The sequence below is a fragment of the Carassius carassius genome, chromosome 35, assembly GCF_963082965.1.
Source record: "Carassius carassius chromosome 35, fCarCar2.1, whole genome shotgun sequence".
NCBI classification, from domain to species: domain Eukaryota; kingdom Metazoa; phylum Chordata; class Actinopteri; order Cypriniformes; family Cyprinidae; genus Carassius; species Carassius carassius.
In genome coordinates, this window is record NC_081789.1 from 21,395,938 (window position 1) to 21,419,452 (window position 23,515).

Genomic DNA, 23,515 nt, shown 5'->3' on the forward strand with positions numbered 1-23,515 from the left:
AAGAAAAATAGAAAATGTATTCTGTGAACACTGACTTTACACTTATTTATAAGTGTTGAGCCAGCCAAACAGAGTTAAAATTAAAATTTGTGTAGAATTTGAGAAGAATCAGGTCATTTATTTAAAAAAAAAAAAGTATTTGTTCCAAAATAAAATATCAAATGAAAAATGAAATATGCTCACCAAGGCATTGATCAGAAATACAGTAAAAACGGAAATATTGTTAAATATTATTACAATTAACAATAACTGTTTTCTCATTTATTTTAAATAATTTCATTTATTCCTGTGATGGCAAAGCGGAATTTTCAGCCATCTTCAGTGTCACATGATCCTTTAGAAATCATTCTAATAATATTAAGGATTTTTTGATGACTAGAAAGTTCAAAACAACAGCATCTGTTTAATCTTTTGTAACATTATAAATACCTTTACAGTCACTTTTAATAAATGTAATGTGTCCTTGGTAAATAAAAATAAAATCCTTACTGATGCCAAATATTTGAATGATAGTCTATGTCAAAATGTTGAAACTTGTATACATTTTAATGATGAATACAGTCAGTGTTGGCAAGACTGCTGAGGTGGGCAGTCCAAAATTACAATTTTAAGAATAATTTGATGTATTACTTTTCATGCTCTCTTAATTTTAACATATCTTATAGTTCTTTTATTTTAATGGTTTAAATAGATCACCTGACAACAGTGTCAGAAACTGTTCAATCTGACGGCAACACAACATTGAATGCAAGATGCCAGACACAGAGCAAATACTCACAGGCAATCCAGGAGGACCAGGTGGACCAAGCGGACCAGAAGCACCACTGACACCCTACAGTTAAAAGAGCAGCAGGTTAGAAAGCAGAACTTCATGTGATTCGTTTGTAAAGATGAGATTCATTCTCTCTCAAAGAACTGTCTTAAAAATTACAATTCGTTTGTCACAGAGATGAAAATGACTCATAATCCTCTGGTGTGTATTACACACTGATCATTACACTCCATTAGAGTCAAGGACTTTTGAGTTAATTCTGTGGAGAGGAATGCAGCCTCTGTTACCAAACACAGCAGCAGATCGCAAATCTGTCTAGTGGGAAATGTCAGTGAGATGGGATCGTTTTCAATTTTTTTCTAACTCACAGAAGGGGAGACTACAATTTCATTAAGCTTAATCAGAATACATTTAAAGTTGCATTGCTTTAAACTACTGAAAAAAGGCGGACCAATGCAATTTCTAATAGTTTATTCCATCAACTTTCAAAGGTTTTCTATGTATTTACTGAAGCGTTTGACTGCATTGTATAAGTGTTGTATGGTTCTTCAATGAGGCAAAGAAAAACAAACATTTCACAGTTTGACTGTGAAAAAATGTAATCGCACTGGTGTTTGATGGGAATGTCTGGTGAAATAGAATTACCGCTGGCTCTGAGAACCTTTCATGACAGCATCATCCATAACACAATTATGATGATGTACACAGATGCAATAAGTGCAGACGTTATTGTTTCAGTCAGTCGTTACTTTAATTTGCAAGCATTACAGGAGGAGAAGTCCTGATAGGTGCGCTGCTGGAGGTCTAACATTAGTTGTGTGATGGGGTGGAAAGGACACATAAATCATTAGTGACTCACAGAATCACCCTTGCTGCCAGCATTGCCCTGAGGACCAGGCAAACCCCGATCTCCCTTCTCTCCCTGCTCACCAGGGGGTCCGATGAGACCGATAAGACCGGGGTGACCCTGGAAGAAAAACACATATGATAGTGGAGGTCACAGAGCAGAAGATCTGATGGTCGACTTTTAAGCAAAATGTACAGACAGCAATGTTTTTATGCACAGAGCCTGGAGCCAACAACCAAATTACCAAAGACAAAGTTTTTAGAAATTACTAAGTAAAAAATGAAATGTTAAAAAAATAAAAAAATAATACAAAAATAATGAATGAACATAAAAAAGAATTATATATATATATATATATATATATATATATATATATATATATATATATATATATATATATATATATATATATATATATTTATATATATATCCAACTTGTGATACCAAAACATAAAAAAAAAATATTAGTATGTATAAAATAACATTAATTATAATTTTTTTAATTAATGATTGAAAGTGGATTGTGAATTAATGAATTCAAAGTGGATTCCTAAACATATATAATGTTTAAAATAAAAGGTTTTTAAATAAAAACAAAACACTTCTGTACATCATATTGAAACTTTTCCTCTGGCTTCCTGGAGTGACCAAGTCTAGTCTTTATCTGTGACCTTGAGCCTCTCTGAAATGTAAGACCCCACATTAATAAAAATGCCAGGAAAAGAAATAGAATGTTACTCACCTTCTCACCCTTAGAGCCGGGGTCTCCTTTCAGGCCTGGGAGACCAGGAGGTCCCTAAATATCAAAGAACCGACAGTGAGAATTCTATTTGCACACATATACTCACATGTACACACACACACACACACACATAGAAAAGAGACAGAGGATGAAAGGTAGAAAAGAAAGAACGAGCAAGGGCAACAGGGTCTCTTTTCTTACCATTGGTCCAGGTGGGCCGTCTTGTCCAGGAGCACCAGGAAGTCCTTGTTCACCCTGAGAAAATCCATCCAATTACTAGAGCCATTATTGCATTGTTTTTTGCTTATGGTCTGGCACTGATTTACTGTGGGCTGGACAATGATTAATAGCCAAGATACTACAAAACGTGTTTTCAAATAGACAAAAAACAGATACAGATTGTACAAGAGAAAGATACAGATTGTAAACTCAGAGATGATTTATTATTCTGTTCCTGTGTTTCATATAATTCTGTTCCTGTGTGTATTTATGCTATTCAGTGGCCACACAAATTATTTGAATACTTAAGCCACATTAAAAGTTCATGAATTCCATTGCATTGCTTGTCCGCAGTGTAAAGAAAACAATGTTAGCTGCCTTTGTACACCGACAATTATAAAGACCATGCAAAAGCCGCTAACATTGGCATTGGTGAGTAGTAATCATTTAGAACTATTGGGAAAATGCCATGTCACGTAATAAATATTCATTAGCTTGAGAAAGTTTAGAGAAAAGGTTAAACATCATATATTTGCAGAAACCTCTTGGTTTCATATATACATTATGATATTACATTCACAGTAGTTTAAGTGCATCTTGAGTGTCCTAATACTGTTTGGGGTCACTGTATGCAGGGGCGTCGGACGGGGGGTAAAACCAGTACTGATTACCAGGGCCCCAAAGGAAGAGAGAGCCCTTGAAAAGTCTGGAATATATATTTTCAAGGGGGGGGGGGGGGTGTATTAGAATGATGTATGTGTATGTATAATGATGGATGGATAGGTGATGAATGACATGGGAACCCACCACAGGACCAGGGATTCCTCGTAGACCTTCGGGACCAGGCTTTCCGGGAGGGCCCTGAGGGCCAACTGGCCCAGTTTTACCTGGTGGACCCTCAGCTCCTGCCTCACCCTAAAGAGAAGAGAGGAATACAGAAACTATTTAGATTTTTAATGCATACATTTGACATGCAATGTCTACTGAAATATCACTGAAAAAGAAAGAAAACTTTTATAAAAAAATATATATATTTCATAAAAAGTGCATAAATGGAAGCGTACTGTACACACTACTGTTGAAATGTTTAGTGTCAATATTGTGGTTATTGTGAAATATTATTTAGCAAGGATGCAAATAAACTGATCAAATATGTCACTGTTATACATAAACAAGCTTTTGCATCATTATAAACATTTTTTTTCATACTAAACTTTCTATTTAGCAAAAATACAAGGTTATATATTTATATAATAAAATAAAATATATAAATATATTTATATAATAATTATTATATTATATTATATAAATGACTCATTAAAGGTAAGAGACACTACATTAAAAACACTCGGCATGCTTCAAATATGCAATTTAGATCATAAGGGTTCAGTTGATGAACTGAAGCTAAAACACAGCCTACACACTTCAGTCCCACAGTGACAATCTTTCCACATGTATTAACAGTGAGTCACTCTGTCAGAGATGTGCTTTTCTCCCATGGCTCGCTGTGCTTTAATTATGGCAGTGGAGGCTGTGCCTGGGGTGAATTGATTTGGAATGATGCGTTACCTTGGCGCCCTTCTCTCCTTGTCTGCCTTCAGCTCCAGAAGCCCCCGGGGGTCCCTGCGGATACAGAAAAGGAGATTTTTTTCTCTGCTAGACTGTAAAACAAATGGGGAAAAGGTCACGGTGAGACATCACGGTAGCCCTTTGGGGATCTTACTTGATGGCTATTAATTGGCAAATGGATCCACTTGAAGGTCTTTTGTGTGAGCATATACTCATTCCGTTATTTGTAAACTTGACTGGGGCCAGTTGTCACATATTTACTTTAGTGAATATTTCCTTAGAGAATTGGCTATAAAAAAACATTTTCCTTAAAGCAATGGTTATTGAACATGTCTAACATCACATCCGGGAAAAAAAAAATTAAAACTATTATTGAAACAGCAAAAAATGCTACAGATAACGTACAAAAAAAATATGGATTTCTACTACATAAAATGTGATAGCTTGCCCCAGTCTGACATTTATGAAAAATACCCTTGCCCTGGCAACAGATTTCAACTTTTCAGTTAAAATCTACATTCCTTTCATATTTAAACATTGTTTGAAGTGTGTACATAACAAGGTTGTTGAAAAAAAAATAATTTTAGTTGGGTGATAATAACAAATTTAAGATGGTTTGAAGTCAATGTTTGAAATTAGCATATAATGTAAAACCACTTCTAGAGAAAATATACATTTGTTTAATTGGACTTTTGATCTTATACTGTACAGTTACCGAGATCAAATCTGCTTGACAATTGGCCCTTGTCTTCCTTGTGTGATTTTAATTTAATTAAGAGCAGGAAGGAATCAACTAATGACATCTGAAAGATTCACCAAATCCAATAATTCTCAAGATAGTTAAAAGACTCCCTAGTCTCTTGGGACCAAGACTAAACAGAGTCAAAGAAATAAACAGAGAGAGAATACGCAAAGGAATCTCCATATTTATTTCCAACCACAGTCGGTAAAATGCTGAGAAAGCAGAACATTCCTTTGTTTGATGCAAAATAAGCTTTAGCCGGAATTGTTGATGCAGGAGACTTAATTCCACGAGATCAGTCTCCTCTTGCAGGATTTAAACACCTTTGCTGATGATATGGCAGTTTCTCTAGCCACAGTTGGTCAGCCATTGCTATCCACATGTGCTGATGGGATGTATAATTTTTCCAGGGAGAGCTCCATCAAGCATATTGGGAAAGTGAGTGGTGTTTTCTCTCCATTTTGCATGAATAATGGATGTGTGTGAAAAGAGATGCTATAAAGCTTTATGGAGGAATAATGGGAAAGCACAGCACTGCTGGGCTGGCTAATAAAATTGAAGCAGAACTGTTTGCCTGATAGTTATAGTAGGAGTCTTTACTAAATGATCCATGACCCCTATAGACTGCAAAGTGGTACTATAGGGGGTCCAGCAGTTATTTACACCTCATATTAACATCCATTCTGGCTGGTCCAGTCAAAAATAAGTATGAGGTCCAAAATATCAGAAACACGCGACCACTAAATTGTGAAAATACAAGTATATGACGTTGTGCATCAATGAAGATCGCAAAGGATCTACTGCAAGTTCAGTGTAAATGCAGTAAAATTTATATTGTCTACAAGACAAGAGATAATAATAATATTTCACTTGCCGGTTTGATAGAGTGCCCGTGAGAAACACCTCAATACAATCTAAATTGAAAAAGTTAACTTTCTGGCGAAACAACACTGTTTTCTGAGAGGCGACGAGGTGTCATTTAGCAGAACAAATTTCTCTTGATGTGGCAGTGGGAGAGGATTTCGAATTCCTGTCCCAAATGTGACAGTTATATTTCCTCTTCCTCTGTAACATCCTTTACACTGCTGTCCCCTCATCGCTGTCACTCAAACAGGCCAGGGATCAATATAACGTCTGGACTGATTTTCTTCTTTCATCCTGAGAGAGATGTAGGACTGCAGTGGAGGAAATGAGTTCTGGCTCAGACGCCGTTTAAACGCTGTTTTCGATTTCAGACTGATGATTTAGTATGCACTATTCATCATGCTGTGAAGGACTTTGTTTTTTCGGTTTGCCATTGAATAGTGCGACCCGGGGGGAAAAACAACCGATTATCTGTGCTGATGAGGATAAGTCTTTAAACAAAAATGGTGACTGTTTTGCACAGGTCAGAATCAATCAATAAATCAATAGCAGTTATAGTTTATTGTTCCATTCTTAGCGAGAAATACTATTTTGTCTATTCCTTGGAAAACACAAAATATTGATCATTAGGAAAGCTTGTTTTCCATGCCAGGGATGTTAAAAAAAACTGCTAAATGGATGCAGCTTAAAATTTAATAGAGATGAAGACTATACATACTCTTTTGCCAGGAGGTCCTGGTGGGCCAGCTTCTCCAGAAGGACCAGGAGGACCCTAAAACAGAAAGAAGGAAGAAACTCAATCAATAACAACACAACTGAATCAGCAATACACACAATAAAGAGACACTGATTGTTTCAAAAGCATGCCAAAATTATTCAGCTGTGTGATTGATCTGATTTGAAAAGGATAAACTTCTAATTAGAGAAGGGTAGCTGTATGCATTTTTGTGAAAGTTTGTTGCTCAAAACAAACCTCTCATTAAATTTTCATAGAACTGTAGCTTATAAATGGGCCTCGCAATGAGACTCTCAATGCAAGACGTTCACATTTGTAAACCTGTAGATTCAGATACATTGAATTTAATGGTAAATTAACCAATTTCCCTGCACTGGAAAATCCAAATTACAATAATAAATGTTAATAAGGACTGCAATTTATGGGCTGCCACTGTAGGCTCAGGCAATTATGTCTGACTTCTGCATATCCAAAAGCAGTTTATTAATCTATCTGTACTGTATATATACTTATACTATAAGAAAAAAAAACTAAAGAAAAAAACAATGCTCTACAATTTGATGCATACAGCAGTAAATAATAATAGAAGTCATACATATAATCGAAAAAGTAAGTTTTTAATAAACTATAGTCAAAGGTATTCCACCTAAATATACTGATACTCACAGGTTGACCAGACTCTCCATCCTCTCCTTTTTCTCCTGGGCCTCCATCTATTCCCTGATAATCCACAATATTTCAGAGACAAATAAATTGACAATTGAAAAACTAAACAAATGCCTTGCTGACAATTTACACTGCAAAGACATTTTAATAATTCAAAATCAATGGTATAATATAGTATTATAATAATTTACAGGACTTTTAGTGATGGATTTTGGCACTTACAGCAACACCTGGCTCACCAGGTGGACCTGGGTCTCCAGGAAAACCAACAGGGCCCTGTGGTAACAGATTGAAAACACAGGTTTAACAGACTGATGTGTCAATAACGTGTCCTTAATAAATATTAGAACCTACAAAACCAAATGTATCAGTCAGAGGCACAGTATCATTTCAATTTAATTAAAACATTTAATTCATTTTGGACGCATGTTTTATTTCTAATTAGTGTTGGAAATCTCATATTTAATCGACATAATCCATCTAAAAATATATATATTTTTTCTTTCAGTAAGGCTCACCTCATTGCTGTAGTGGCATCTAACTTTTCATGCCTTTTATACATGCATAAGACCTAACCTAGTTGTGTCACACTTACAGGATTCCCCTTGGGTCCATCATCTCCAGGGGGTCCTTTGGGACCTGCAGGTCCAGCAGCACCAGAGGGGCCAGCTTCACCTTTCTCTCCTCTCTCACCTTTTGGGCCCTGCAGCATATATAACAAAGATGAAAGGGCAGAATAAAGAGCCCTGAGGCACTCCATGAACAAAAGGACCCTGAGAACAATGAGTGCAGCCAAGCTCTACATTTTGATATAGCAATTCAAAAGAGTTAATCAGCCATTCATGTTGGTATTGACAGGTTAGAGTTTTTACAGGCTGTAATTTAGATATTAAACACACACCTTTATTCTAAAAGTTTGAGAGAAATTTTATTCTTCATGATATAAAGTTAACTGACAACAGTGTGAGCAATATTATATTGCAAACATCACCATATTAAACATTTCATTATACGAGGAAAGGAAACACCTTTATTGGAAGCATTTCTGCAATTTAGCCACTCACTTAGTGTGGCTGCTAAATTTGAGACAATCAATAAAGCCAGAGAAGCTTACAGGAAGTGATTACCCGCACCATCACACAGATCGCTCTCGAAAACTTCACTTACCCCAGGTCCAGGCTCGCCAGGAGGTCCAGGGTTTCCAGCTTCTCCTTGCTCACCCTGTTAAGAATATTGCAAGTTATAAGTTATTACACAACACTATGTAATTGTGCTATATAATGTTCCAGTTGACTGGAAATCCAGAATTTCGAGCATTCTAGTAGGCAAAATGCAAACAAATCATACTGAAATTAAAGCTGAACTTACATTATGTTAAGTTTTAAATTTAACTCTAGTTTCTTCAACTTCAGACAATTAGCAGCACTACCATTTTGTTGCTTTATATGTCATCTTCAGTGTTTTTGAAAAATGAAGATCAGAGATGTCAAGTAAATTCTAATGGAATTAATCATAAGTACTATTATCTAAACAAAGCTGCATGTTGTTTCTTGGTTGTTTTCTAGGTTAGCTGGTCTGGGCTGTAGCGGACATAACATTTGGCTCCAAATGGATGTAACCTCATGGTGACCTGTTACATATTCTAAATTCATCTCCACAGCCAGCTACAGCGTTAAATATTGATGGCCTGTGGGCCTGCCAAATAGCAGTGAAATGAAGGGGGATTATCAGAACGGCGGTAATGTAGACATGGATTGTTTTGTTAAACTAATTCAGACAAAAACGTTGACACCAATAATAAATTAATCAAGTCTGTAACAGAGATTTGAAACAGGACCATAGCCACCATATTTTTGGGAATAAACACCAAAGCTGGGAATATTCTTACCTTCTCACCTACAGATCCCATTCCTCCTATTCCACCAGGAGGACCTTGTGGACCCTTCAATAAATGAAGTCGATTTGTTAAGTGGCATATGTGAAAACCATTAACTCAACAGCCGTTTTGTTAAACAAAGTAGTGTAATTAATGGATTTGCTGATGGGATAAGAAGTTCAATGGTGAGAGATGGTCTTACGTCAGCACCGGAAGGACCTTGAGGACCTCTGGGACCAGGTGGGCCAGGGGGACCCTGTGGCGAAACAAGAAGAGAGACAATTGAGACTTTACTAATAGCTGTAGATTAATACATAAAAAAATAAAATAACATAATGTGAATAAATGACCAAATCAAATAAAGTCACGTCAAAGGCAGTTAAAAAGATAAATTATAATAATTAATAATAGTTAATAATTGGATAAAACATCTTACCATAGGACCAACGTCTCCATTTTCTCCTTTCTCACCAGATGGTCCAGGAAGACCCTATAAAAAAAAAAAACTAATTAATATTCTTGTATTATGTGCATTTATAATAATAACATAAACTGCAACAGCAACTGTGCAAAGAAATGAGCAAAGACACACTGTTGCTGTAATGCACTGAAATGGTCCCTTTGATGAAAAGAGAAAAATAATCTGTCTCAGACGCAGTTACCAGAGGAAAGCAATAATGCTTCATTCCAGAATTGGCGGAGAAAGGCAAAAGGGCCATATGGCAAATGGAAGAGGCAGAGGCGGAGTACAGGAGTGTTTATTGAGTTTCACTGTCTGTCCTCTTGAAATCCAAGAGAGCAGCTAATATCCTTTGTCAGATTTTTAGCTCATGTTCATTGTGAACACTATATTGTTTGTCACCTTTTCATAGATGGCGAATGGCTAGGGGTGAAAAACGTAGAGGACTTTCAACACTAAGCACAATATGAAAGCTATTTTACTCAGCACAGAAACCCATCTATGCACATTTAACAAATATATTTCCCCAGAGCGGAACAAGTTTCATTTGAACATTTGGGGAAGGACATGTCCCCCATCACAACACTATTACTCCCTAAAAATGCACCTAGGACGAAACACAATCCGGAACATTGTGAGAATAAAACGGGCCACCAAAAAGAAGTTAGACGGCAAGCAGTGTACCACTAAGGGGCTATCTGAAACATTCAAACAGTTTTTTTTAGCTTAATTAATTGCCAATTAAATGTTTTACCCAGCAGAAAAGGTGAAATATCCATAAGTGTGAGTAACCAGAGAAGCACTGAAGTCCAAAACACTATATCATTAGAGACCTCGGATAAAACACAGCTGCGCCGGAGAATAAACAAGCTAGGCATGTGACCCCAGTATCATATGTGTTTGATCCTCGACATTTACTCCCTGATTGCGCTGCTCATTCAAAGGCGTTTCTTCGCTAACCGTAACATGTCAGAAGTGAGCACATCTAAAGTCTAATTTTGTCTGATATTTACTCACCCAACACGTGCCCTGCAGACTTGGCAGACCAACACGTTCTCGCTGACTGGTAAGAGATCTCATCGGGGCAGAAGCCCTTAGTCAGAGCCCATTAACATGAACACTCATGAAGTAGCCTGAAGGGTGTGAGTGCACTGCTCTAATGTCTATTGGACCAGGTCACTAAATGCAATTAATGAAATCCAAATGGAAGTGCATTACGCCCAATTAAAACTCAATTGAATCAAATGGCTCTGAGATTTGGTGGCGTAAGAGGACTATAGGAGCAGTCGATGTTACTCCATTACAGCTATGACTTGCCTTCAGAGGAATCAGCTAATTGATAGATAGAGAAATGGCAGAACCTTCAGGCTTCAGATCGTAATGTGATTAAATGAAAAGAGAGAGATGAGATGATTAATATAAATCTTCTACAAATACAGTGTTTACCACTCAAACATGACATGACTGTGATTTGTATGGTTCACAACACTGCAACTACTAGAGTATATTCGTTGACAGTGCAAAAAAAACTAATTATAAAAAATATTATAAATTAATCTTTGCTGTTACAATAAAGAATACATTTATTTCAAATTATAAAAATAACGCTGTATTTTAATAAAATAAATGCAGACTTGAAAAACATTTAAAAAAAATTATACAAACCCGATTCCAAAAAGGTTGGGACACTGTACAAATTGTGAGTAAAAAAGGAATGGAATAATTTTTAATCTCATAAATTTATATTTTATTCACAATATAATATAGAAAACATATCAAATGTTGAAAGTGAGACATTTTGAAATGTCATGCCAAATATTGGCTCATTTTGGATTTCATGAGAGCTACACATTCCAAAAAAGTTGGGACAGGTAAGAGGCCGGAAAAGTTAAATGTACATATAAGGAACAGCTGGAGGACCATTTTGCAACTTATTAGGTCAATCGGCAACATGCTTGGGTATAAAAAGAGCCTCTCAGAGTGGCAGTGTCTCTCAGAAGTCAAGATGGGCAGAGGATCACCAATTCCCCCAATGCTGCGGCGAAAAATAGTGGAGCAATATAAGAAAGGAGTTTCTCAGAGAAAGAGTTTGAAGTTATCATCATCTACGGTGCATAATATCATCCAAAGATTAAGAAAATCTGGAACAATCTCTGTGCATAAGGGTCAATGCCCGGAAAACCATACAGGATGCCCGTGATCTTCGGTCCCTTAGATGGCACTGCATTACAGGAATGCTACTGTAATGGAAATCACAGCATTTGCTCAGGAATACTTCCACAAGACATTGTCGGTGAACACAATCCACCGTGCCATTCGCCGTTGCTGGCTAAAACTCTATGGGTCAAAAAATAAGCCATATCTAAACATGATCCAGAAGCACAGGTGTTTTCTCTTGGCCAAGGCTCATTTAAAATGGACTATGGCAAGTGGAAAACTGTTCTGTGGTCGGACGAATCAAAAATCTTTTTGGAAAACTGGGACTCCATGTCATCCGGACTAAAGAGGACAAGGACAACCCAAGTTGTAATCAGCGCTCCATTCAGAAGCCTGCATCTCTGATGGTATGTGGTTGCATAAATGCGTGTGGCATGGGCAGCTTACACATCTGGAAAGGCACCATCAATGCTGAAAGGTATATCCAAGTTCTAGAACAACATATGCTCCCGTCCAGACGTCATCTCTTTCAGGGATCATCTTGCATTTTCCAACATGACAATGCCAGACCACATACAGTAATGCATTAATTACAACATCATGGCTGCATAGAAGAAGTATCTGGGTACTGAAATGGCCAGCCTGCAGTCCAGATCTTTCATAGAAAACATTTGGCGCATCATAAAGAGGAAACTGCGACAAAGAAGACCTAAGACAGTTGAGCAGCTAGAAGCCTGTATTAGACAAGAATGGGACAACATTCCTATTCCTAAACTTGAGCAGCTTGTCTCCTCAGTCCCCAGACGTTTGCAGACTGTTATGAAAAGAAGAGGGGATGCCACACAGTGGTAAACATGGCCTTGTCCCAACTTTTTTTAGATGTGTTGATGCCATGAAGTTTAAAATCAACTTATTTTCCCCTTAAAAATTATACATTTTCTCAGTTTAAACATTTGATATATCATCTATGTTGAATTCTGAATAAAATATTGAAATTTGAAATTTCCACATCATTGCATTCTGTTTTTATTAACAATTTGTGTCCCAACATTTTTGGAATCAGGTTTGTGTATACCGGTGTGCATATATATATATATATATATATATATATATATATATATTAACACATTGAGAACTCATACTCTCCCATAAAAAAAGAAAAATATCAATAAAAATTAATGACTGAATTTGTCTGAATATATTTGTTTGAATGCTGTCAGTCAATAATGGCAACAACATATTGAGCAAATATATATTTGCATATATTTAAATGCATAATATATATTCATATAATCTGCTATAGATTACTAACCTCTAGGTAAAATTACTGTGCAAACATTTTGGGACTTATATTGCACAAAACATTTTCTACTTATAATACATTCTCTAATTAGTAGCAGAATTGAATTGGTAGTAATTATACCACCAGCAAACCATCTGGTTTTAAACTGTTTATGTACTGGACCCTGCTCTTAGATATCTGTACTGAACATGTACTTGTTTACAGGGCGATTCCAGCAGAGGGGGAATCAAAAGGAAATCAATTCACATCCCAAACACCTCCCAATGCATCTACTGCCCAGGGCCACCAGTTAATGTTGTTTGTGCAGCATTAGTCTGAGTTACCATGGGACTGGGGACTCAGTGCTACACAAAATAAAACATATTTGGGCCGTCATTGGCACAGCGGCACTCACCTGCAGACCGATGGGACCAGGAGGTCCAGGGAAGCCTCGGGATCCTTCATCTCCCTTCTGTCCAAACATACCCTGCTGTCCACGAGGACCTGGTTCACCATCACTTCCCTGAAAAAGACATTAGTCAGAGTTTCAATGCATTTCATTATATGCAAAATGTCACAAATAAAAGATTTTTGTATGTGCAGTCAAGAATTACAGCAGGTCCAGGAGCTCCAACAGTTCCCTGAAGACCAGGTGGACCCGGTGGACCCTAATGGACACAATAAAAGAACATAATCAAAACAACAGATCTGTACTAAGAGATGGGAATCTTAAGTAATTCAACAATTCTGTTTCCTTAATAATTCAAATACTGTATCTTTTTGTACTTTTGAGGAAATTGTTTGCTTTTAGTTAGTTAATTGTAAGTTGGACATGATGGTAAGTCTGAAAATCATTCAGTCATTGCATTTTAAGCAAAACTGATTCTGAATGCAAATCGTACTGTGTGTGATTTTACAATAGAATATACTCACATGTTCGCCTTTGTCACCTTTGCTTCCTTTCTGGCCTGGTTCTCCCACTTCTCCCTGAAAAGGTTTGAAAATCAGTCATGCAATATCCATTTTGCCTTTTTAAAACTATGTAACACATAAATCAAACACCGGCGGATATAACTGAAAGAAGCTCCATGTGAAAGTAAACCATTTACTGTGCAATAAAAGATATGACATTGCCATCAACATGCATTTAGTTTTACTGTAAATGAAATGCTCAATATTGTCTCTGAACTAACAGACATGACCAGATAAAGCATTTCTACAACATATTCTTGGCACGTAAGCCCATGAAGCTTGTTAGAAGATACTGATGGAGAGACAACGTTTATGGTACTCTGCGCTAATTTGATTATAGGCGGCCTTTGCTGATGATGATGGATTGGCGGCAAGGTAGAGTGACTGAGAGATGGCCGTGCAGTGTGTGTTTGTGATGATAAAGAATGATCGCTGTCCTAAAAGTGAGTGCAAGTAATTCTGGGAAGAGATGTGAGATATACTAAAGTGATAGGAGATAAATAATATTCTTGTTTTCTAGTACAATATTAAAGAAGCAACATTGTAAAAGTGTCAAAATGAAGACATTTTAGTGAGATTTATTCTTGAAATCTATTTAAGATATATTTTCTGAAAACTCTTTTATTTCACTCCTACTTAGTTTTTTTTTTTTAGCCTTGTACATCCTGTTAATGTAGCTTTAGAAATTGACAGAAAACCTCGAAATTAAAGTAAAGATGAAGTGAAATCCATTACAGTCCTGTTTTAGTGGCTGTGAATTGTCTTCAGGAACTGACACATCAAGAAAAGCAGTGTATTAATATATATATATGGTAATGTAATGTGTCCCCTCTCTTCTGTGTAAGCGTATTAAAGTGAATCAAAATTGGAATTAACCTTGTCACCATCTTCTCCAGGTGGACCCTGAGGTCCTGCTGGACCTGGCAGACCAACTGGACCTTGTACTCCATCCCGACCGGCTGGACCTGGGGGACCTCTCTCTCCCTGAACAAAAAAATAAAATGATTTTTCAGCTTGTGCAAAATCACATTCCGAATTGCAATCTTAATCATAAACTTTTTTTGTACATTTACTGAAAAAATAGTAGTATCATAAGTTATGCTAAGGTGGAGCCTATGCAGTTGCTTTGCTGCAAGAAACCTTAAACTTTTTACTGTCACTGTATTATAAGAAACAGATTGATCATTTTAATATCTAATCAGAATAATTACCGGTCCACCCTTCTCTCCAGCAGGTCCTGGGGGTCCCTGAGGTCCAGTGCGTCCGGACAGGCCAATGGGGCCAGCAGGTCCTGCTGCTCCTCTCTCACCAGGGGAACCCTATGACAACAGGTGATTTAACATATTTGACACGTAGATACTCCATAGACATATACATGCTACACGAGTCTAATTTATTGAAGCATGTAGACCACATTAATATGCTTCTAAAGATCAGGCGTACCTCACTCATTAGTCATGTACAAAGGATTAAACCAGTTCTTCCCAAGCGACCACCAAACCACGTCCTATTATGGATGTATTTTAGTCCTGAAAATCCAAATGAGGAGCTTTTGCTTTTGAATCATTTTACTCTAGTCCCAAAAATCAAGACATTTCAGACAATTTTCCTACTGCTTTTTTCCCTCTCAACTGCATAAATAACACCATAAACCACTGCAGAGATACACCACTTTGTAAAGGTACAGAATGTCTTGCTGAAAAATTTAAACCCTGTCAAAATGACGCCAGACCAGCCGAACATGAAGGGCTATGTGTAAAACTATTGCAGAGGGACTGGATGTTTACTGTAAGTCTGTGTTGATATAAGGGGGTTGCTATGTGGTTGCTACAGTGTTCCGAGTGTAAGTTGTAAGTTTGTAACGTAATAAGTGTTAAATCATAAGTCCCACAACTTTCCTCAATAAAGCTGATAAATGTGTGGTATCATATCGTATCATATCATATCCACGGTACAAACCATGCGGGACAGTATATGCACTAAAGTGCACCTGATAGTGATCTTCAACACATCTGAATGAAATTGCCCAAACCTGTGTACTGTGTTATGGCAAGTGCAAAAAGCTTCTATACAACAGAGTGTGGATGATCACATTGGCACAAGCTGTTCTTCCTGTTGGGTGCCAAATCTGCTCTTACTAGCCCATAGACGCCACACCTCTTTTTCTAAACATGGTTTAATTGGTAGACCCCTACATCTTCATACAAATGCAAATGTATCCTTTATAGGACTGACACAGCTGAATATAAAACTCCTCAATGAATTTCCATCCCTCTATTCTAATCTGGCAGCACACTGTCAAGGCCTGAAAAAGAGCAATTATAGGGTGAAAATACTTATCTTTTTTTCCTTAAGAGTAATGAATCAATGATGAAAAGAATGTGGGTTTAATTCGAGAAACTCTTGAGGACATTCAGCGTCATCCCCGTCACATAAAATCTAATGAAACGGCTATGGTACAAAATGTCAAGAGGAGGTAAGGTAATTACAAACCAGTGCAGTGAATTTATCTCTGGTGGTCACCATAACCCTCTAGTGTTAACTAATGCCACTGCATGAGGCACTGTGGGAGACATTGATCCATATCTGTTTGCTTCGGTATTTCTTGTTTATTGAGAGTATGAATCAGCGGTACACTCTTCTTTGTTTGTGCATGTGTTCGGTAGTGAAGAACGCTTTTAAAATCCTTAATGGTGTTTTTGAGTCTTAGATCTTCCTGACCACTCCCTCAACCCTCTCAGACTCCTAAATATTGAATGTTGCTTTTGGGAGAATGAGCTACTCGCATTGAATGATGCGAAACCATGGATACAGAGTACTTACAACAGGACCAGGTGGGCCCTGAGGGCCCTCGGCTCCTTTCAAACCAGATGGACCCTGCAGAGGGCAAAAGAGAAAGAAAAAGAAGAACAAAATATGAGTGAGTTAATAGGCCTAACAAGAAGGTTCATATCAAAGTTCCAGCATTCATTATTTTCTCTTGCACATTATCCAACATGTCATCTATTGATGCTCAAAGCCAGATATAAACATGTACTGTAGGTTTTAGTGCACCGTGCCAGAGCAAACAAATCTACCTACACAATATGATCAACACATAATGGAGATTTCACATTGAAAGCTTTTGAGAATCCATACTGAAAGTGTTTGTGGTTTTGCTTTTTTAAACTTCGGTTCTTTCATGTGTTGTGACCAGTCATGATTCATGACAACCATTGGTGTTTGTCTACATTATTGACATTAAATCTACCGTAGTTTTAGGCATCTCTTGTGCTAAGTTTGAATCTATGGAAGATATTTGAGAACTGCAGCTTAAATTTCAGACTTTTCTTAGGCTACTGTATGACTTGAGAAAACTTGGAATATAGTGCAAAAGTGATATTGTTTTAAAAAAATATCTTTAGATACTTAATGATACTCATTACATGAAACAAAGAAAGAGTTTGAAATGAATTGACAGTAAAGGGTTTTTAAGATGACAACATTTCTATCTATCATTTTTAGAATAACTATTACTTTCAGCCCATGATCATAATTACTCTACTTCTGCTCTTTTTCTTGCCCATAAACTTAACTGCTTCAAATATTACCTTGAACACTGTGGTAAATACAAAATCCCAAAAGAATGATGCTCTTATGAATTCCTATGAACTGCAATTTCATGAATATATCCAGAGATATGGTGATCTCAGATTTCACCAACAGTATTGTAAGCTTTTTATTAATGGGAATAGCTAACCAAAAAAAGAAAATACTTACCATGTTGCTTAAAACCCTCACTTTGAAAGAACCTTTACAAAGATTTGCTGTCAAGTACCAAAAAGTCCCAAAAAGCACCTTAAAGCACTATAAACAGTCCATATGTATTCTTTATTCCAAATTCTCCATCTTCTGAAGTCATATCAGTGACATTTAATGTTATTCACATCCAACCTGTACCATGGACACCATATTTGGTTCAGGAGTTGTCACACAGATAGATTATGACAAATTTAAATCTGTTCCTCACTTGAAATACAGTGCACAAGTGGACCCCTTTTTATGGCACTTTTTGTCCTTTTAGGCACTTGTATAGTTAACTAGAAAAATTAACATACTGTGTTGGTAATAACATGAGTGTGAGTAACGAATTCTGAGTATGGGTCACCATACTTGGCTGTGTCATGTCACTTTTAAATTACTGAACTACTTCTGAAAGTAAGCTGAATTATGTAATGAAGAAATTATGATAGAACTTTCACCCACATCATAGACTGTTGAATTCTACTGCTTCTAAACTGATTTTTATACTTGCACAAACCACAGTGCAAACGGACAGCGAGTTTGGTCTCTTCTGACTGTGGCTTTCATTAATCTCCCATATGGGAGAGAAATCCACAGAACTGGACTGCCTGCTGGTTCTGCCTCTACCTGATTGATATTTACTGGCCCCCTTTTCTCTCACAGGACAGTTGTCAACTGGGACACAGTAAAAATCAAAGAGCTGACAAAAGCTCTCATGTGTGTATATGTGAGAAGATTTCTGAATCCACATAGAGTAAAATAACTTTTGGTCCCATAAACTATGCTTATATGCTAATATGAAACTATAAAACTATCAAATATCATGTACTTGTTTCATGAATGTTATTATAGGTGCATCTGTGTGTGTGTGTCAGGTCTCATGTTTTGTGAGTGAGGGCTTGAGATTGCCTCTCTAAAGGGCAGACACACACGGTGGTCTCAGTAATGACTGTTGCTGTCCTAAGAGAGATGAAAAAAATTGCCCCAGTAGAAAACAATCAGGCAGTGCATGGAGAGCCAGTCTCTGCCACTGACCTTGAGATCAGACAGCAACAATGAACAAACAACCTCGTCTCCCAAAATCTAATTGGCAAAATTTCCAATTAAATCATTCTCTGGACAGATAATACATATAAAAGACAACAACCCAGCCGCTTCAAAAGGTGGCAAAGGGAAAAACGTGAACCGCAATCAAATTAGCATAATGTATCTCCGCATTAGACAATTCAAAGTTTGCTTTTTTTAGAGGTTACATGCCCTATTCAAGTTTTTGTGGAGTGTATTGAAGTCCAATTCTGTGAATGTAATGAGTCTGGGCTGCTGTCTTACTCTCTGTCTACCTCTAAGATTAGGAGGATTTATTGCAGCGATTTATTCGTGATGGGAGCATGATCTTACCGTCACTCCAGGAAGACCTCTCTCTCCTGGGAACCCTCTCAGTCCTGGAGGACCGTCTTTTCCTGGACTGCCCGAAGGGCCTGGATCTCCCTGTGGACAGACAGTTGGCAATTGAATACTTTATTGAACGTCAAATATAATGAACAGAAAATTTACACAAAATGAATTTTCAGCTGATGCTAATGAGCTCTGAACTGATGAAATGATCCTGAATTATTGCTAGCTTCAAATCCAGCGTCACCAGTGCTGGCAGGTCGATTCCATTACTATCTCTGACTCCACAGCATGATTAAAACTAAAGTGTGTAAATTCTAGATAATGAAAAATGTTTTCAAAGAGATTTTTCAAGCAATCCTTCTATCTTAAATTGGTCTGACAAACAGAAACTAAAATTTGCAGGCCCAAGAAAGTTTTTTGGACCACAATTTTTGAAAGAATTAAGCTGGAATAGGAACCTGGAAGGATTTTATTAAAAGAACATTTAAACACGTTCAGTATGTTAATATGTCCAACTGGTATTTATTACGCTAATTGCAACTGAAAGACAGAATTTTGTACACTACCTTTCAAACGTTGGTGTCAAATAGATTTTTTTTATGTTCTTGGTTCTTATGCTCAGCAAGTCTGCATTTCTTCAAATTAAAAACAGCACAAATGATTGAACGATAGTGTACATTATTGATAGCGCCAAAAAAATGTAATAAAAAAACACAGTTAATATTTCAGCACAATTAAAACAAGTCTGCCTAAAACAAGTATTAAGGATATTAAAGTGTCTTGAGGGGCCAGCAAGTGCCTTCGAACGGTAAACTCGCAATCAGACAGGCCTGCATGAGGCACTCAAGAGTGAATTTTGAGATTTAAAATCGCTAGAAAGCTTAACACTATTTTAGCCATTTGAAAGACGACCTCCACTTGACCTCAGTATCTCTGCATTTTGATTGGGCCACTGAAAGTGTCATATTCAGCTAATAAGATGAGGAAACCAAAGAGCGGAATCAGGAAAATGACTGCAGAAATACCGTGAGTCTGACCGCTTAGATTGCGGCAGTGTAATCTGCCTCCGGGGTGTTCACTCACGTCTGACAGCCTGTCTGAAGTGGGCCGATCAAGCTGATTAAAGTGTCTCCGTTTAGGAGTGGCAGAAATGGAAACCGAGACAGGAAGGTTGGACACTCAGAGAAATTCAGTTCAGCATTAAAAGCCACGTCTACTAACAATTTAGACTCTATTTACAATTCAGCAATTCTCCACAGTAAGGATGTTATAGCTCTTGAAAACTTGGATACACTTGGACAGAACGAGTTCTTAGTTTGATCAACATATTGATCTCCACTGGCTCTTTTGTACTTAAGATATAATAACTGGGAGTCATAATACATCATTTTTAATTCTGTTTGACATTGCCTGCTGGACACTTTTTGTTTTTGTTGTTACATTATGTAGTTTTTCAATAAGAAAGGTTTGAAATTTAACTTAACTATTGATAACAAGACAATCAATTTCTGTTTGTACTTGCCCTCCATATATTCTATTTGGTTGAAAGTCATGTAAACATAAACCTCATTCACCTTTGCACCTTCTTTTCCACCAGCACCTGGAAGACCTTGCTCTCCGGGGGGCCCAGGGGGTCCGGGATGTCCTCTCTCACCAACAGGGCCGGTTTCTCCTGTTGGACCCTTTCAAGCCATTACAGACATATTTGTGCGATTAATAGGCAAATCCTTGTGCTCAAATAATATGCATTTATGTATATAATATGCAAAAACATAAACACCTACCTGTGGTCCAACAACACCTCCAGGTCCTGGTGGGCCAGTTTTGCCTTGGAAACCCTAGGGTACAAAAAAAAAAAAACACATACTGCCTGAAAAGCAACCATCTATTGATGGACCATCAAGTACAACTGGATTTTATACGTCACAGTTTCACAGTCAAAATGTAGCTGCAGTAATTCACACTAAGTTTATTGCTCTTAAATGTGATAAATAACCATCTCCTACTCTGTCATGTCATTAATAAAGCCTCTGCCTGATTCAGACAGAACCTCCATAACTCCTTAAGATTTACACAAAACTCAGAGGAAGAGGGCTGAGCTCATTCAGTCCCTGAACACACTCCTGCTGGAGTAACTGATCAGTGATGTCTGCTATAGGTTATCACTAAACTAGACTGTTTAGGTGACCTATAAGTGTGAGTGATCGGAAACACTTACAGTCTCTCCCCGCTGGCCGGGATGACCGGGCAGCCCATCCTTTCCAGGTGGTCCCTAAAACACAGAACAAGATGAAATATATTGTAAATGTCAAATTTGTCAGCATCTAAAAGAGTATTGATAAACAGGTACTTACAGGGGGGCCCTTTGGTCCTGAAAAACCAACGGGACCCTGGGGCCCTTGAGGTCCCTGGAAAAGAATGGTGAAAAGTCTGCTGTTTTATTTCAAAATAAGATAACAATGCAGTGCAGATTGTTTAATGTCAATATCAGAATCTGAAAAGTGAACTAAAATAAGTGAATGTTTATTCTGACCTGATCTTTTGTCTTATAATCTCAGTAAAAAAGGAAAAAAGGAAGCATAATTTATAAATACTCATGATAACAAAACTTTAATAAAATATTACAAGCTGAAACTAAGCACAATGTAGGTAAACTCAACAGAAACCCTTCAGATTCCAACTGAGAAACCGAATAAATAAACAGGAAAACACTGAAGAATAGAGGAAGAAACAAGAACAGGATTCCACAGCAGAAATAAACAGTGCAACATCAGCTTTCGAGTGATGTGAGCCTTGGACAACAGACTTCCAATGGTCTAATGCTCAAGAGCTCTTCATAAATCTATAATAGCTTCCAGACGAAAACATAGGTCTGGTGGTAAGTCCTCTTATCTGGAGTACACCCACAACCATGAGCTAATCCTCACTGCCCTTCCTGCAAAAGCACCCTCTCTGAGCGCTTCAAGCTGTACGCAATCTCACTGTAGATGGTATGATGGGATAAAAATGTTTCCTCCAATGCATTCTGGGTGGCACTTACTCTCTCACCGGGTGGGCCAGGTGGACCATCATTGCCCGATGTGCCCTGTTGGATAATGAGAGAGGAAAGCATAAGAACTGTGCAATGGAAGTGTTAACAAAAACAATGTCTCTAAGGGAAATAGTACCTTAGGGCCTGGTTTTCCTGTTGGGCCTCTGGCACCGCGTGCACCACGGGGACCCTAAAGAAATCAGCATATTTAGGGCTGGATGACTTGCATAATTAAATAAAGCAAAATTAAGTACAAATGGAAGGGGAAAGTGCTGAAGCAGTACATACCGTCGGACCTCTTTGACCTCTTGGACCGGCTTTCCCTGCAATTCCCTTTGAAAAGAAAAAAGAAAAATGAGTGTGGTAAAAACTGAGGTTGAATTCAATAGCTACACAAAGCAAATGCAATCATTGCAGTTGCTGCCGTTCTTTTTGCCAAGATGAGATGGCAGTGTGTATGGGGGAAAGCAAGCATTGGTTACCTTCCCCCAGGATTTCTTGGAGCCATGGCAATATTTGTTTCAGATGAGGTGCAGGTGTATTAGAAGCACACAAACATACACACATACAGTACACTGTCAGTTTGCTCTCTGCTCATGGGCAGGATCTAAACATTTGGAAAAATAGCAGCTAACCTGACATTTAGCTTTGAATAATCATAAACGTTTAGGGCAAAGTTGATTTTGCTAATAAGTTTCCCATTAACAACATTGGACAAACTCAAGGTTCGTTTGCAAGTAAGAGCGATTTCCATTGAATTATTCAGTGAGGGTCTCTCAAGGGAAATTTTTTATTAGATTTCATTATCGATGGTCAGCACAATTTACCCTTTCCATGTGTGATGTACAATATGCAGAGCAATAGCACTTTTTGCTCCATGATTATTCTGGATTTCAGTCAGAATGTGTTGTAATTTCCATCTACTGTGATGAATTACTGAATTTCTACTAGTTAGGAAAATATATTAGTTAAAATTTAAAATTAACCATGGTTTTATCATAGTAAATGTGTAGTAACCATGTTTTTTTGACATATTGATGACAATTTTTATAAGTACAAAACCATGGTTATTTTGTGGTCACCATGGTTTACTATAGTAACTGTTTTATTGTTTTTATTTTATTTACAAACATACAGTATATACCCAATGCTTTGATAAAATGTATCTAAAATGTGAATCTAAGTGGAATGTTTACACAGTAAAATCCAGACTCTCCTATGGGAGGATTTAGCACAACAGTGCTACTGATGTAGCTTAATATGCTAACGAGAGAAAACAACCTGCTAACTCTCTAAATGAGGTAATTTTGATGATGCAATTAATAGCTAATTAAAGTAAGCTAAATTAAATGTCATTTAAAAACAGAATTAGCTTATGTGATAAGCTAAGCTAGTAAACTGA

General features: G+C 37.3%; 1 protein-coding gene across 5 annotated transcripts in view; it reads right to left on the reverse strand.

The window, feature by feature from the left end:
- LOC132116223 (collagen alpha-1(XI) chain-like) overlaps positions 1-23,515 on the reverse strand; it is a 66,958-nt gene that overhangs the window by 6,227 nt on the left and 37,216 nt on the right. For all 5 annotated transcript variants that reach the window (XM_059524938.1, XM_059524935.1, XM_059524937.1 and 2 more), the window contains 28 exons: positions 22,402-22,446; positions 22,250-22,303; positions 22,123-22,167; positions 21,437-21,490; positions 21,301-21,354; positions 20,867-20,920; positions 20,657-20,764; positions 19,086-19,175; positions 16,728-16,781; positions 15,116-15,223; positions 14,781-14,888; positions 13,866-13,919; positions 13,547-13,600; positions 13,348-13,455; positions 9,470-9,523; positions 9,236-9,289; positions 9,046-9,099; positions 8,325-8,378; positions 7,753-7,860; positions 7,380-7,433; positions 7,158-7,211; positions 6,474-6,527; positions 4,150-4,203; positions 3,388-3,495; positions 2,563-2,616; positions 2,362-2,415; positions 1,632-1,739; positions 779-832 (listed from right to left, as the gene is read on the reverse strand). In XM_059524938.1, coding sequence (XP_059380921.1) covers positions 779-832; positions 1,632-1,739; positions 2,362-2,415; positions 2,563-2,616; positions 3,388-3,495; positions 4,150-4,203; positions 6,474-6,527; positions 7,158-7,211; positions 7,380-7,433; positions 7,753-7,860; positions 8,325-8,378; positions 9,046-9,099; positions 9,236-9,289; positions 9,470-9,523; positions 13,348-13,455; positions 13,547-13,600; positions 13,866-13,919; positions 14,781-14,888; positions 15,116-15,223; positions 16,728-16,781; positions 19,086-19,175; positions 20,657-20,764; positions 20,867-20,920; positions 21,301-21,354; positions 21,437-21,490; positions 22,123-22,167; positions 22,250-22,303; positions 22,402-22,446 — 1,908 coding nt within the window. The remainder of the gene's footprint in view (positions 1-778; positions 833-1,631; positions 1,740-2,361; positions 2,416-2,562; positions 2,617-3,387; positions 3,496-4,149; positions 4,204-6,473; positions 6,528-7,157; positions 7,212-7,379; positions 7,434-7,752; positions 7,861-8,324; positions 8,379-9,045; positions 9,100-9,235; positions 9,290-9,469; positions 9,524-13,347; positions 13,456-13,546; positions 13,601-13,865; positions 13,920-14,780; positions 14,889-15,115; positions 15,224-16,727; positions 16,782-19,085; positions 19,176-20,656; positions 20,765-20,866; positions 20,921-21,300; positions 21,355-21,436; positions 21,491-22,122; positions 22,168-22,249; positions 22,304-22,401; positions 22,447-23,515) is intronic.